This window comes from Odontesthes bonariensis, chromosome 23 (genome assembly GCF_027942865.1).
Source record: "Odontesthes bonariensis isolate fOdoBon6 chromosome 23, fOdoBon6.hap1, whole genome shotgun sequence".
Classification (NCBI taxonomy): domain Eukaryota; kingdom Metazoa; phylum Chordata; class Actinopteri; order Atheriniformes; family Atherinopsidae; genus Odontesthes; species Odontesthes bonariensis.
The window spans coordinates 25,104,327-25,121,587 of NC_134528.1; the positions used below are offsets into that span (position 1 = coordinate 25,104,327).

Consider the following 17,261-nt stretch of genomic DNA (forward strand, 5'->3'; position numbering starts at 1 on the left):
GCGGCCGAAATGAGTTTCCTCCGCAGGGTGTCTGGGCTCTCCCTTAGAGATAGGGTGAGAAGCTCGGTCATCCGGGAGGGGCTCGGAGTAGAACCGCTGCTCCTCCGCATCGAGAGGAGTCAGATGAGGTGGCTCGGGCATCTGGTGAGAATGCCTCCTGGACGCCTCCCTGGTGAGGTGTTCCGGGCCCGTCCCACTGGGAGGAGGCCCCGGGGAAGACCCAGGACACGTTGGAGAGTCTCTCGGCTGGCCTGGGAACGCCTTGGGGTCCCCCCAGAAGAGCTGGAGGAAGTGGCCGGGGACAGGGACGTCTGGGTTTCTCTGCTCAAGCTGCTGCCCCCGCGACCCGATCCCCGGACAAGCGGCAGATAATGGATGGATGGATATGTTGACAGGGAAATAACCATTGCTTTCTTTTTCATAGTAATGCAACATTTTACAACTTACATGTTACCTGCATCATGGAACTCACCGGTGGTTATAATGTTGTGGCTAATCAGTGTACATATATATTTTTTAAGGGAGCTTCCCTGCAGTTTCTTGTTATAATACTCGAAGGCTGTGAGAAATTGACATTATTTAAGTTCTTTTCAAACATGCTACGTGACACTTATGGCATTATCAATTTGGTAAAGCAACACTTTTAAGCTAATGCTTCTCACGCCATCATTCAGGCATACCTACTAGAGTAATGGAGACAGCCATGGTGGGCAAATGATATTTGCCATTTGTGGGAGACTGAACAGTAAATCAAGTAAGGTCCTGTCAGAGTCAGAGTTGTTTGACGTGTTGAATTGTCATAACAATTCATCGCCTGACAAGCCCACTGCTGTTGTGGAATATACTGTACCTTCTATGAATGGGAGCAGAAAATATATTTTGGTGGTTCGATACAGAACCCTCACTGGGTTCTTACTCGGGAGGGCTTTATTGCACTTACAGTAACAGTGAGGGACTGTATGCAGTCCAGACTTGCAGACGGTGGTACGATTACTTGGTCTGAATTTATAATGGTCAAGCTTTCCATTGTGAGTTTTTGTTCAGAGGGCACCACGTACTAATTTAGAAGGTGACATATTCCGTTGCCATCACATTAATGGAAAAAACAAAGTGTGTGTATTAAACGTGTGCAGTTTTATAACATGAGATGAAAATTAAACAGTTGTTACTGTACTCGCATGTCAAGATTGTATTTAGGCTAGATCTTGAAGCTCTTTCGACCTATATCACCTTTAAAGGGGAAGTTCAGTTTTTTGGGGCTCACTTCCCCTGCAGCCCAGGCAGGCTCACTCTCCCTTTCTCTCTCTCCTCAGGCAGCCCAGGCGGGCTCACTCTCCCTTTCTCTCTCTCCTCAGGCAGCCCAGGCGGGCTTAATCCACTGCAGCCAGGCGGGCTCACTCTCCCTTTCTCTCTCTCCTCAGGCAGCCCAGACGGGCTCACGCCCCGAAGCCAGGCGGGCTCACTCTCCCTTTCTCTCTCTCCCTTCAGGCAGCCCAGGCAGGCTTAATCCACGGCAGCCAGGCGGGCTCACTCTCCCTTTCTCTTTCTCCTCAGGCAGCCCAGGCGGGCTCACTCTCCCTTTCTCTCTCTCCTCAGGCAGCCCAGGCGAGCTTAATCCACTGCAGCCAGGCGGGCTCACTCTCCCTTTCTCTTTCTCCTCAGGCAGCCCAGGCGGGCTCACTCTCCCTTTCTCTCTCTCCTCAGGCAGCCCAGGCGAGCTTAATCCACTGCAGCCAGGCGGGCTCACTCTCCTGTTCTCTCTCTCCTCAGGCAGCCCAGGCGGGCTCACTCTCCTGTTCTCTCTCTCCTCAGGCAGCCCAGGCGGGCTCACTCCCCAGCAGCCCAGGTGGGCTAACTCTCCCTTTCTCTCTCTCCTCAGGCAGCCCAGACGGGCTCACGCCCCGAAGCCAGGCGGGCTCACTCTCCCTTTCTCTCTCTCCTCAGGCAGCCCAGGCGGGCTCAATCCACGGCAGCCAGGCGGGCTCACTCTCCCTTTCTCTCTCTCCTCAGGCAGGCTAGCCGCAAATTCAACATGGCAGACTCACCAGGTGTTGGCAATCGCTCATCAACCGTCCAGATCCAGATATAAGGCGCTCCTTCCTGGGCTCTACTACTAAACTACTAAACTACTATTCAATTAAATTCAATCATCAATCAATTATTTCAAAATAATCCAATTCATTCATATACAGTCAATTCAAAAACAATTTCCTAGCTAAGGAAACCAACAGATTGCACCGAAACTTTTCTTCAGTCCAATCTTCCGTCTTTAGCGATTTGGGGTACACTGCATACAAAAAAAAAAAAAAAACTTTCCCCTTTAAAGCTAAAATCTATAGAAAAGAAATTATAATCATGATGGTGCCAAAATACTGGGACAAAGAAGCTGAAACATCAAGATGTTTGTTTCATTCACGTTTCATTTTTCATTTGTGCAATACAAATCATCCACACCCTCAGTTGAGGAAAAACACCAAAGCTCAAAAGTCCTTAAAGTGAGACACATTTTGTTGCCTCACAGAATATAAAATATTACATTAGGAGAAACAAACTTTTTCAGTACGAAAGCTAGCAGGTGGGGGTCCTTTGATTTTGGGATTCCATACGTGAATGTGCTGTGATGTTAAAAAGGTGCAGGTGCAAAAGCAAAATGCAGCGACCAGACCACAAGATAAAGTTAGAGAAACTGAAGCTGCCCATCCAGGTGCTTTACAATGTGGGGAACATTCGATCGGATCGAATGAGCACCAGTTGGCCTTTTCAAGCAACTTCTAACACTGCCAGATAAGCGGTGCAAACGGCAAGAATAAAGTCTGCCAAAAATATAGAAATGTCATTTTTATCAGAAGGAGGAGGCCGGCTCCAAAGCCTCTGTGCGTTTTGGGAGAGGACGTTGCAGTGGTGGAGGACTACAAGTACCTGGGAGTGCACCTGGACAACGGACTGAACTGGAGGACCAACACCGATGCTGTCTACAAGAAGGGGATGAGCCGACTCTATTTTCTGAGGAAGCTGAGATCCTTCAACGTGTGCAGCAAGATGTTGGAGATGTTCTACCAGTCTGTTGTTGCCAGCGCACTCTTCTTCGCTGTGGTCTGCTAGGGGAACAGCATCAGAGCCGGTGACACCAGCAGACTTAATAAACTCATTAAGAAGGCTGGTTCTGGGCACTATTATCATATCATGTTAAATATTGTAACAAAAATAAATAAATAAAAATGAAGAGTTGATGGGCGTCAAGGGGAGCTTTACATTCATAAAGTTTCCCTTGGCATAGCAAATGTGTTTAGCATAAACGGTATTCAGATTACAATTCTGCTGCCATAATGCTGGACAGGACAAGGAAAAAAAAAAAGAAGGCTGGTTCTGTCATCGGCTGCAAACTGGACTCATTTGAATCGGTGGTGGAGAGGAGGACACTGAACAAACTGTTATCCATCATGGATAACCCCACCCATCCTCTCCACCAGCTGCTGGTTGGACAGCGGAGCTCCTCATCCAGCTCCGCTGTCACAAGGACCAATTCAGGAAATCCTTCCTACCAGCAGCCATCACCATATACAACACCTCCCCTCTGGCTGGAAGAGAACTTCAAGCTCAATAGGCTTGAAGTCTATCCTAAAAAAATAAAAATAATAAAATATATATATATATATATATATATAAATAAATAAATAAAAAAATACTGTAGATGTGTACATAGCGGATGTTTATATATACTATTTTTATTTTATATTTATTTATTTTATTCTACTTGCTTGTTTTTACTATTTTAATTGTTTTCATATCTTTACTGTATGCTGCTGCAACAAAACAATTTCCTAAATTGGGATTAATAAAGTATTTATCTATCTATCTATCTATGGGAGGAGGGCTAAAAGTTTGCTTAGTTTAAGGGAGATGCAGCCCTGACAGAAGGAAGAAAGCATCCCAAATAAACAGGGGACGACGTAGAAAGGAAGATGGTTGGAAAGGAGGATAAAAAAAAGAAAGAAAAATCAACAACCGTGATTATACGAAGAAAAGACTGGAGGAAGACAAACATTTATTGGTGCTACAATGTTTTAACAGTTGACTCATGCCAAAACAGAGTCATATTATGGCTAACGTACCAGTAGGGGAAGGGTTTAAGGAAGCTATTTATTTCAACAAATGAATGAACATGCGAGTATGGTACCAAGATAAACCATTGTATGGAGAACATAGGACAAACGCAACAGGTTAGATAAAAAGAACAAAAAACACCTTCCAGTGATATAATTAGCACAATCTTACTGAAACCTCCCCATCATCTGCTCCATTTCCTTCGACTCTGCAAACATTTAGCAGGCCACGTGCCAGCTGACACCTGGTGTAAATCACATAGATTTTTACTTCACTGATGGGGGAATGTTTTGCACAACAATTCCTTCCTGCTGTGGGAAGGCTTTCAGTGACTTAATGATTTTATTTTTGCCGTGGCCCGTGAACCTGAACTTGCTGGTCAATACCAATAAAATGTGTCGTGTGCAAGCGGCGTGTGTGCGCGCTCATGTGTGTTTTTTGGCAGGTATGCATAAATCTTTAGCCAACAGGGTGTATGCAGCCACAACAGCAGCTGTGAAACCCTGATATGAGGCTGTAAAGGATTTAAGGGTTTAAAGGTGTCAGGCTTCGGAGACATTACAACTATTTACACGCAGGCAACAATGTATCCGTCCTGAACAAAGCAGCGTCGGCAAGAGCCTGAAAAGCTGTTATCTGGCTAAAAGCAACTATTTTCTTGTTCGGCAGTGATTTGAGTCGTTCGTTTTTGGCGATTTAAAATAAGCTGTAGGAATTAGACGGTTACATTTATGCAAATTTGAGCATTTGCAACATTGTTGTGCTTGAACATCGGACACACCTACAATTGTTTGGTTCCCTGAATGAGAGACAATAAATGTCCAATCAAATATGTCAGCAGTGAAGGTGGAAAAAAAAACACTGCACAGGCAATCGTGCGCCAGTTGGCATGACAACCACCAAAACAACATTAATTATCAACATATCCTTGATGAGGAACTTGGATGGATGGTAGCATTTCCATCAAGAGGATTATGTTTATTAGTTGTGTATCAGTGCATCATGTGAACCGTGTGAAAGCTCAGCAGCCTTGACATATTTACAGCCTGCATGCTGTACATAAACTCCTCATTTGGGGAGGTCTCCATTTGTCTGTTATAACAGGGCAACAGGATACCATCACGTAAAAAGGGGCCACTGATGAAGAGTGGGCCTCATTTAGGCCCCCCTTGTATCACAGTTAGCAGCCTTGCTGTCAGCTCTGCTGAATATGATGGAGATTCATCCCCTGCTGTTACCCACATGGAAATTGAACAGGATGTAACCAGAGCAAAGTTTGATGAGGTAAGGCTGGAGCAGTGACTTTATGAAAACTGAAGTGATTCAACTATTTTTCTTTTCTACTTTCCAAGGTGAAGTAAAGAGGGATTCTACAAAGAATGGGATTTTATTGCTCATCACTAGCACAACCATGAATGCGGAATACATGAAAACAGAAGCTAAGTTTGTTTAAAAATGCAGAGAAGTATGCATGAATGTAGAAAACAAGAATGCCTCATCTTGACCTGGATGACATGGTACATTCATACCAAACATCTATCAAGGCGATGGCTTTATGGAGGCAAAATTGCTTTAAAGTAACAGTTGAGGATTTAGCACCTTTTTCTTTTTGGCTTCCCCTACAGCTGTGAGATGTAGCACTGCTGTCATAAAACAAAAACTTTATGTGGGCCCTGTAAATATACAGACATACAAAAGACAACAAATCTGCCATTGAAAACCCACAAAGATGTCAAGTGACCGTAAAAGCAAAGCGGTATCGTGCGGGACTGGAAACCACAGTCGTGAACTGCAGTATCTCAGCCCCTGGGCGCTCTAGGGTAGTTTCAGGCCCAGAAATATGCTGAACAAAAGTCAATGAAATTCAGAACGAGTTACAAACATACAATCTTATGGTTCACAAAGTTCTCTAGTTGCTGCAACACTCTCAGGTACATACAAAAAGGCTCTTACTTGTTTGACCACAAGGTGCAATAGAAAACCAAACGCTTCCAAGCTGTTCACATTCAAGCCGTCCATTCTCTCACAGTCAGTTTGGGGGAGGGGTGATCATTGTGCCAGTCCCTGTTGCCGATGCCTTTGTGGAAGCTTTCATTTGATAATGCAAAAATTAAGAAGGAGATTATCTAAATGAATCTTAGGAAGTGATCAACTCAGCTTTGTGCTCGCCATTTGCTTCCCATACTGGAAAAAAGAAAAATCTTAAATGTTACCTTGGGCTGTAGCAGTTGCCGCGCGGAGGATGCACAGTTGTGCAAAAATAAAAGAAAAAGAAAATCATCTCCACTTGTGTTAATTTCTTTAGAATGCCAGAAGAAAGTGTAAAAAACCATAACATTCTTTATTGACTGGATGAAATCTACGATATCGTTGAGTCTGTGTGTAGAATGAGTCATCCAACAGCCGCTGCACTAAAACCTTTTGCAGCTTTTCGGATCTTGTTTTTTTATTCATGTTACTCTGTTTTATTTTAATGGACACACCATAACTTGGGTTAGAATGTCACTGTGAAACTTTTTACATTTTCACACGAGTGCAGATGTGACCAAAAATAGCAGATGCAGTGATGCACCAGCAGGTTTATATTCAAATGCCTTTTCATTGTCAAGGAACTTCCACACAGGATTAAGTGGGCGCCGAACTCTACTTCTGAATCCATTCACGTCTGTGTGTTGCGTGACGGAAGAATGGATCTATGCTGCGCCCAAAGTCCATGTGTTCTACTCTGAGGTTAAAAGAAGTTTAACCTGGGCGCAGTGCTCTCCGACAACACAGCGTTACGTCAAATCGGAGTGAAGTTGGTTCTTTTTTTTTTTGCTTTTTTTGGTGCGATACTCCCCAGCAAGCTATCCAATTGTTCCTTATACTCTGCTTGAAGTAGACCCGGAGGCTGTCACTGTACAGGTGCAGTGCCTGAGTGAGCAGATTCACACCAAACTTCTGTCTTGCCCCAAGGATGTTATGAGCCTACACTTTCTTAGCTGCAGCTCATTTCATCCTTCTCAGTAACAGTAACGCGAGGGCTTTCTTCTGACAGCTGCAGAGATACATCCCACATCCAAGTCTACTTGCTTAAGGTCGGAGATCTAAACTACTTGGTTATTATTAAAAAAAGTCGGAGTGGTTCGGACTGAAACATATCTTATCAACGTTGACACATGCAGATACTCTGACGAGCACTAAGGGTTATTAAGTCAATTCAACCGGCATGAACATATACCTACCAGGGTCATTTTTGGGAGGAAGGACAGTTACGCTTTCCAGATGGCATCGAGAAACGTGTGCTTTTGCAACTTGTCGATGTTTTCCAGCCCAGTGAAGGTGTGGCAGTAAAAACAATAATCTGAATAAACTTCACCATTTATTGTTGATTTTATGCCAACCACATTCCCAGTGGAGCTGGAATTCTATTCATCTATGAAGGAAATCATTTGGTAATTTAATCTATGTTTTTGAATTCAGGGTGAGACGTGATAAATCATTTTTTTTTAAAAATCTGTAGAATAATTCATAGGCCGATTAAATCCGTATCCAACTATTCAACATTATGCTTTCAACCGAGCTGAAAAAAGGTTGTGAAAAAATAGTTTACTCAAAAAAGGTTACCAGGTAATTTGCCTTAGAGTGCTTATTGGATGAAATATGCTTTAAAAGAAACAAATGAGAGAGGACTCTCGACTGCCTCTAAGCTAAAGACTGAGATGTAGCAGGAGTAACAAAAGAAATTGATAGAAAATGGCAGTGGCTGTAGCCGTGGTTACTGACAGCAGCGAGACCGAAACGAGTGAAAAAGGAAAGGAAAGCATGGGAGACAGAATGAAAGGGTGTAAGACATGGACAGCACTGAGCACCGCGTCCCCATCTCTTCATCATCCAGTGGCTCTCCGTCCTTCACCCCGAGGCTCTGCTGCTAATGGATTCATACTGTGGGAGACGGCTTTGAGCGCTGACACAACGTGCTGCAGTCGCCTTGTACAACTGTGCGTTTCATATGCTTGCATTCATCTGGCTTCAAGCTCAAATGGCTAATTAAATGGCCATTATGTCCGCTTAGGTTTTTCCAGCCACTGAATCATAATGGGGGAATTACCTGTAAACTGTTATTAGTAGCACAACATTTAGTAAAATAACTGTTTGGAATTAAAAGTGATAGATTAACAGCAGGGATTTTTTTATGGAAATTTCTCTAAGTGAAGGACACATTAATTTAAACCAGAACCAGCTAACTGTATCAAAATATAATGAGATTTAACTTTTTTTTTGGGGGGGGGGGGGTTCTCAGTGGGCTACATTTAGATCATTTTTACCATTCATTCTTTTCGGTACATTGCAGTGACTTTTAAACATTTTGGGAAACTACTGGCAAAGTGTCAATTTTGCAATGCATATTTAATCAGACAAAATGCAATGTGTTACTGTATTCTAAATATTTAAAACCATATTGAAATATAATAGAACCAGGCAAGTTGTTTCAGCCTTTTACAGTCTTTTATTGCGCAGCTACGCTCACCACTAGCTTTGAACGTTTTCAGCCCATCTAATTATTTCCATGACAACATCTTAGATTGGCAAACTGCGTCTACTGCAAAGCAAGAAGCTAATCGTCCATTATGAATGACGAACAATAGTTCGAGGTCTTCTTTATTTGTTTGTTTTTTTTCATTTTAAACAGGGGCATAGTGATTCAAACCTCAAATCAATGTTTTTTCTTAAATTTAAACCACCAAGTGGAAAGGTTAGTTTCTGTCACTGTTGGGAACTGGTCACTCCACCAAATGTTCACTCAATGTGGGTCAAACATGAGCAGAAATAATCAATCCAATCAGAGAAAGACATTATGAGAGCGATAATTTACATCGTGACATTTTCTTATTCAACAGTTTATTAAAGGCTTACCTCTCAGTGGGACTGAAAACGAAAGCATTCTATTCTTCCTGAGCTATTCTTCTGAATAATAGTGGAACATTAGGGTTTTTGATTAGACCTGCGACCTGTGGTGTGAAGACGTGCATGTAAAAGCTCAGCTTGTGTTTTCATTCAAACAAAAATCTGTTGTCTTGTTTAAACCCAACCAGTGACAGAAAACAAAGTCTAAAAAGGAAGATCTATGTTGATGTTGTGCTCTGCATTTCCTGAGCCTACCAGAAAGTCATCAGGGGGACTCACTGCAAATTATATCAGCTACCCAATAGCAGCTTGGTAATTTGATGAATGTGTTTTACGTGTAATGTCTTGATCTAAAACAAAGCTGTGAAACACATATCTCTGATCTGTGAAGTCAAAATATGAAAGGATTCTAAAACTGGTCACATTTATAACGGAAGGGTGCAGACTGAGGTGACAAAATTATACAAAATATGGGCGTACAGGTGGACAGGGTTACATCACAACACGGGGTTGAAGCTTGACACCATATCTGGGGGCTGAAAGCTGGACTGTGCCCTTCCTCCCATACAGGAGAATACTGTGTGTCACACAGGTGAGAGTGAATAACATCGCACCTCAGTAACAAGTCCTCTCACCAGTGCAAAGCTGCACCTTTACGCAGTGTATCCATATTCTGTTTAGTTGGTTTGTATTCATCACTGTGTTGAACAGGTTTGTCATCTCTCCAATCTGAAAGGATTACAGTTCAGATGACTTTCTAACCACACGCCAAAGTTCATTAAAACACACAGACTGTCCATGTGTCTCCTGTTGCATTCGCAGTTGGTCTGGAGCATTAATTGGAGACGTTTATGTGCTGATGCTGTGAACCCACCAACACTCTCAAACATGCACACGTCTATGTAAGGGGGCAAGTGGATGCCTAATGTAAGACATGAAGGCTACATGATGAAAAGGGGACACTGGAGAGGAGTCGTATCTGTCTGTACAATGTAAGTAAAGAATCTGTATTAATTAGAAGACTACTTCTAATCTCTGGCGCAGCTAATGCTGCTGCCTCATAAATCTACATTAAGCACAAATATTTGAGCCAACCAAGGAGTCGCATTTCCTACCGTCGAGCTTGGTCATTTCGTCAGTTTTGGCTCATTTTCCTTTCATGTTAATGCGATTTTTGATTGCAGCAATCCGATAGGAGGTGATCCTGTAGTTCTTAGGAATACTGGCACTTAAAACAAGAGCAACAAGCTGTGGCAAAACATTTGGATATAACACACAGGTTATATGTCAGTCATTCTAACAATAGAGTTTGGAGTATTTTGTGAATGACTGAACTGCTTTTTGAATCATCAAAAATGAAATGAACTTTGTTAGCATGATATAATAGCTCGGTGTGCCACTAATATTTTCTAGTGAAAAACTTTCAGCTATATTTTTTTTCAAAGCAGAAGCTAACGTGATAACATCTGATACCCTTAACTCTGTATGTATATCACTTAAATAATTAATAACATTAATCCCATTAAGGCAGCTACAAATAAAAATTATTTTTTAAAAACTGTCGAGGAGAAAGAAGAAGAATGAATATAAGAAATACTAAAATCATATGAGAACGACAACATAGAAGAATAACTAAAATGTCATATATCCATCCAATTAATTTCCATATGTAGAACCAAGTAAAACTACCCCATCTACTCCTGTATAATCAATACTATAAAGCCCAGTTGTTTCAGAGGCAACCAATGAGCTGAAGACTAGAAACTATAGAATGATGAATTAGTGGAATTTCAAAATTTGCTTTGTATGCCTGATAGAGCCTGATCTACTACAAACTATTGATGGAGACATCAAGTTGACACAATTTTCCAAGGTCTTAATGAGGTCTGTGACATACTTTGGTCAAAATAGTACACCAGCTCCTTTATCTAATGTGATTTTTCACTTCTATTCCTACTTGATGGTTTTAGGGTATAAACTCAACTTAAATCTCTTCCTCAGTCTGCCTCTTTTGAGATCAGTAGTACTCAATTTAGATGAGAGAGCATACAGTAGATAGCCGAGTGCTCACACTAGCACACATAGCAAACCGAAATAAACAGCACTGCAGATAAAGAAAAGGCCACCCGATCTATTAAAACACCAATCAAAAAGTCAAGTTGGAATTCCTACCGAACATAAAGATTACATAAACCCTAGACTCCACTTGCAATGTTTCCAAGGTGAATGAGATGAACCAGTGAACCAGTCCGCTGACTGGTCTGAAGCAAATAAACCAGGCTGCATAATGTTGCTAGAAGGTAGAAGTATAGGCTACTTTGCTAGAGGTAATTCAGTGGAAGAAGTAGTCGTAATAACCAGAAACAGACTTCAAGGAGGAAAACATCAACTGTGGTGGATATCCATGTGAGGCAAACTGAGGTCCTCTTTAGGAATTACCTTCACCTCTGGGAATATCTGAAGTATTGTATTATTTCTGGGAACATGGCATCAGTCATGTAACTTTATTGACACAGAAAATGTTATGGCTTCCATTCATCTTTTTCTTATTTACATAACTTGTAAAGCCAGAAGCAGAGATTGAAACCTGGATACTGTTGGCAATGACAATTTGCTGTTAATAGGAACCAAATGTTTGAGTTGGTAATCCCTTCAGACACCCAAATAAAAGCTCCCAAACAGACACACAAAAATATATTTTCATAATACTCTTATTCTTTTTAAAGCCTTAATGATGGTAGGCAGCTGTGAGTCAGAGGTTAAGCTCTGTGTCCAATTTGTCCCGAGACTTTCCTCTGTTAATGACATAATTTGCCCACTTTCACATACACTAGAATGCACGAGCGCCCATGCGTACTTAGATCACACAGGTAGCCTCACACATAGCCATGCACACAAACCAAACCCCACAGGCAGGCTCCAAATCGGCCCTGCCAGATGACTGTGGAACCTTCCCTCTCATTTGTGTCCAAGACATACACACTCTTATAATGACCATCTCCCTGCTCTCAGCTGTGCGTTAATCAAAGGACAGAAATTCACCTACGAGAGAAGCGGGGAGTAGCTCCAGATGGGGCAGGAGAAGGGCGGAAAATCATAATGAAATAGGGTTCAGAAAGCAGGCAGAAACTACAAAGAGATTGGACTATCAGGGGACACTGTGTGCTCTCTTATCTACACACTCATGCTTCAAACTTTCATTACCTCCCTTCATTTGTTGCCACTCATCATCACGCACCTTCTCCCTGTTGTTCTTCAGCTGATCCCTGCAGAGAGTATGAGCCAATTTACAAACGTCTTTGAAAACTTTTATCGACAGGAGTCGTGTCAAAATGTATTATTCCAACTTATACTTCTTTGAAACTTGCAAGGACATCCGTTTTGAAATAAAAAGTGGTCAATGTTACACTCTTCTGGGTCATTTTAGGTCTGTTCTCGAGTGTCCAACCAACTCTTTTTCATGCGAAGGAGCAAAAAGCACTAAGTCGAGCTCCTTACTGATAACTAGGGTTAGGGTTTCCGTTAGGTAGGCCAGGAAATCAATTTGGGCACTTGTGTTGATCGCATTTGCACCAAAATTCTCTCGCCAAATATGAGAAGATGAATATGCTGGTAAATCCAGGGCTGATCACACACACACAGCAGCAAATAGGCACATTGAGCTTACCCTGATGTTCTCAAAGGATGCTCTGTTAGTGGCGTCATACAGAAGGAGTAGAGCTGGGGAGAAACAGGGAAAAGAAAAACAGTTTCAATGTGACCACAGTGTGAAATCTTTATGCCAGCTGGTAACAATATCAATGCTAAACATGACCGGTGTTGCTGTCAAAGGGCCATCAATTCGCTGCATGAGGACGATTTCCTTTGGTCTCAGATTTGCAGACACGAGCGTCAAAAACTTCTAGAATTTAGGTCACATGCAGCAATGTTCTATAACGCGCCAAATGCTCACTGGATTACAGCTCTGGACTTTTACCACAGAGAGAGTGTTGTAATCGCTGTAAATTAAACGATGGCACTGCTAGGCTGAAATAACCAAGATGTCTGTATGGCAGTATGCGTCCATCCACTTCCTTCTGCCAATCCAAAGTCAAGTCGAGGTGGCAACAGGTTTTTAGGGTGTTTAGACATCATTCTACTGTTCCTTCGAGGGATTCCAAGGTGTTTCCAAGCCAGATGAGATATAATTAACAACATTTTGCTCTACCACAGATGATCTTAGCTAATCGATGTGACAGGGAAACCTTCAAAGGCAAGTGCCCCGAAAGCATCTAAATAATGTGCCCAATTCATCTCAAGTCGTTCCTTTCAACGCAAGGCAGCAGCAACTCCACTCTGAGTTACCCCTGGATCTCTCAGCTCCTTACCCAGCCTCCCTCGGTCGACCAAACCTGCATCACTGCATCAATCCATGAGGCGTTGCCCCAAATCTCATTTGCATTGTTTAGACCAAATTGTTGCTTCACAGATGCACAAGTTACCTTTGCAATGTGGACTAATAGACCAATGCTTTGTCTTTTTGTTGCCCCCTTTCCAAACTTTTAATGAAATGATTTGCAGCCACGAGAGTTAAGTGTTCTGTAGTTACTGCATCTGTGTTCTGGTAATTTTTTTTCTCTAATAAAAACACACCCTACTTCTCACTCAGAACTGAGCCAAGTAGGGAAATCAGCGCAGGGCCTCAGTCAATCACTTTTTGTTCTATAACCCAGGTTGTGGAAACTCGTTTGGTCATCTTGTTACACAATTTGATGCTCAAAAAAAAAAAAAAATGCATTTTGCACAGGAAACATGCAGTGTTAGCTGAGTATAATGCTGAGCTCTGCCATTTGCCACAGTGTAACTCTAATGGCTGACAACATAACTGCATGTGTGAGCTCTAATGACCTCCGACTGTGTTGTGCTGCCATTAAGATTATTATCACCTTGGGTGCTTTCTTAACAGAAATAAGTGTGCACTATTAGGCTTTGTTAAAACACAAAAAAAACAAACTAATCATTTTCACAGCTGGTTTAACCTTCACTTGGAAGAATTAGGCTAAGCTTCTATTACCCCCACTGCACCTCACCTCCTCCTTTGGTGTGTAATCCCTGCAGTCATCTTCTCCGTTACTTCCATCTCACTACATACATCTTTATTATCCCGTTCCCTGTGTATCTCTCAATCCCAGACTCCTCCAGTGCCATGGCCGCATTTTTGTTTATCCGTATTGAATTAAATCCTTTGTTTAATCCAGCCAGAGAAGTCCGTGAAGGGCGCTTAATGAGTTGTAATCACTGTGAATGTGGTCTGACACCGTCAAACTGAGGACACAGAGAGAAGTGGGTAGACAGAGAAAGAGAGATTATCTACCCCGCAAATTAATTTCCTCTCGCATCGCTCCCGTTGTTATCGGCCATTAGAAGGAAACCAGAGTAAACCACAAGGAGTAGATTTCCTTCACCCTCCCTTAATCCAATTACGTCTTGCCTCGGGAAAGATGGATGAGGAGAGAGAACTTTCTCCCAGCAGCAAAGATGCAAAGTTTCATGTTACAAAATAATTGGAGAAAAGCCAAGCTTAAAGGTCAAAGGAAGAGAGAGATAGTAAGTTGGTTTAAACAGTAGCACTACTACTGCGGCCGTAACAGACATGTGCCCTACGGATACCTTAAAGGGATAGTTCGCCTCTTTTGACATGAAGCTGTATGACATCCCATATCAGCAACATCATTTATGAACATCTTCTTACCCCCTGCTGTGTCCTGTGAGCCGAGTTCCAGCCTCGTTTTGGCGTTGACGAGGGTAGTCCAGCTGGTTGGCTGGGGCCACAAAAATAAAGCGTCTTGCTTCTCAAAACAATATGCGTTCAAAAGAGTAATACATTTGCATCACAAAATCGTTCTCCTTAGAAAAAGTCAGACCTCACAATCGCTTGGCGCTATTTTTGCCTCCCTTCATATCAATGCGTACAGCTACCTGCCGACAGCCGCACCTGTTACGGTGTTTACTTCTCGGAAGCAGGGGACTGCTCGGTCTGCACTTCAGTCTGCATTGTTTACATAGCCCGTAGTGATACGAAGGTAGAGAGAAATAGCGCCAAGCCATTGTGAGGTCTGACTTTTTCTGGACAACGATTTTGTGATGCAAATGTATTACTCTTTTGAACGCATATGTTTTGAGAAGCAAGACGCTTTATTTTTGCAACCCCAGCCAATTAGCCGGACTACCTTCATCAACGCCAAAACGAGGCTGGAACTCGGCTCACAGGACGCAGCAGGGGGTAAGAAAATGTTCATAAGTGATATTGCTAATATGGGATGTCATACAGCTTCATGTCAAAAGAGGCGAACTATCCCTTTAATACTCCCTGAAATCTGAGAAGGCATATGAAGACTGAAGAACACAAGCAGATTTCTTATTACATTTATAAATTCCTCTCGGATGAAACTGCATAAAACATCCAATTATGTTATTAACTTGTTGCCATTTGACCCGATTAATGGCATCGTGCTCCCAAAGATGCTTTTTTTTTCTTTTTTATATATATAAAACTTTGCCAGCCTTTTGTTCCCACCTTCCCAACATTTAAAGACGTGATGCTGCAGACAATTTCAAGACTAAATACTGTTTTTCTATCAAATAGTAAAATGTCTCACTTTCATATATGTCATAAATTTGCTGTATTTTCAGAATCAGAATCAGTTTTATTGCCATTGTTAGTGAACAGTGTTAACTGACTAGGAATTTGCTGCAGCGTAAGGTGCAAACATGTAACATAGGAATACAATGATAAAAATAAAGAATAAAAATATATGAATATAAAATGTACAAGGTGTGTACAACAATACACAGTATACAGAGCAAGAGCAATATCCTATTGTGCATGAACTATTGGTCGATATAATTTTCAATTGATTGAATTCAGTTTTAATGTGGCAGGCTTATTGTGGCACATGTTCATAGCCATCTCCCTAAAATAAAAGCTTGCATTCAAACAGTCCTAACTTTGCCATTAGTTATGTCATTCAAACACAACGTAATGCACCTATTTGTTGACTGCGATGGGCAGTTCGCTGCGATAGTTATGACACACACGTGTTTGAGTTCTTTCTTCTGCTGCCCTAATTGGTACCATATGGGCACAACATTTGCAGGCTTGCAGTTACGTACTCTGCTGACTGCACACAATCCCAGTCTTTGAGATCATTTCAGAGCAGATTTAGTGACGTTCATCATGACACAGTACTTTGTTGTATAAACCAAGGCAAAAGGCCCCATAATTGAAAAAGCAAAGAGGTTTTTTTTTCTGTTGGGTTTTCTTTCGACTCAAAGCTTCAAGCCCCCCGGCTGCAAGCACACGCTGGCTCGAAGCCGCAGTGGCCCAGAAGTATGATTGGGACTATTGATCATGAACAAGCCATAGCCTTTACAAGCTGATGAAGAACTGAGGTAGAGGTAAAAGAGTTTTATTAACTCAGGGTGGGCCAAGCATCGGAGTGGTGCTCTTTTCACATCTAAATTATAAGGTACTGGGACAGCCATACTGTACAGAAGTAAAATATAACACCATGTCAGCCTACAACATCATGGAACAGCTCATAAAACAAAACCTTCATAAGCTAATGCAAGCCCATCGACTGAGCGCACCAATGTGAATTTAACACACAGTAGTGTCAATCTTTAAATCCAAATCTCTGCAATAAAGCTAAGGGAGAATTCACCGATTGTTTAAATCTTCGTAAGTACACTGCACCCTTATTCTGTCAAAAGGTTTGTTGTACAGTGTATGCAAGCGCAATAAAAATTTACACCCACTTTCGGAATTTTCCATCATCTTGCAGACAGAGTCAACAGAGGCCCAACAGTCTCAATGAGCTGCTGACCTGCCATTGATCTTACTGCATGACAAAATGAGGCTGAGTGTGTGGAACTGCAACGGACATCCCCTCCTCCATTATTCCTCCGGCAGTTCCAGCTCCAGTTGTCATTTCTGCCTCTCGTCTTGGCTAAGCTTGGCCCGCGGGGACTCCATTCTTTGTAAGCCATTGATTTTAGAAGAGGGGCGGATCGATAACAAGGCAAGCGATAACTAAATTCTCCAGGCGTAGTGGCAGCTGAATCCATTAAAATTTGGAGCCAGTCTTTTCAGAAAAAAATGAGAAAAAAAACGTTACAGAGACATGAACAGGTCAAATATATGGAGTACGATATAACCGGCTCCTGAGGTGTAACTGATAAAAATGAGCCAAGATTCTTCAGCATATAGACACATTTGCATGCACACACTG

The 17,261-nt window shown here is 42.1% G+C and overlaps 1 protein-coding gene across 2 annotated transcripts in view; it reads right to left on the minus strand.

Annotated features, from left to right (window-relative positions):
- Positions 1-17,261, minus strand: part of rab26 (RAB26, member RAS oncogene family) — a 127,789-nt gene that overhangs the window by 31,562 nt on the left and 78,966 nt on the right. For both annotated transcript variants that reach the window (XM_075457693.1, XM_075457694.1), the window contains one exon: positions 12,659-12,711. In XM_075457693.1, the coding sequence (XP_075313808.1) occupies positions 12,659-12,711 (53 nt within the window). The remainder of the gene's footprint in view (positions 1-12,658; positions 12,712-17,261) is intronic.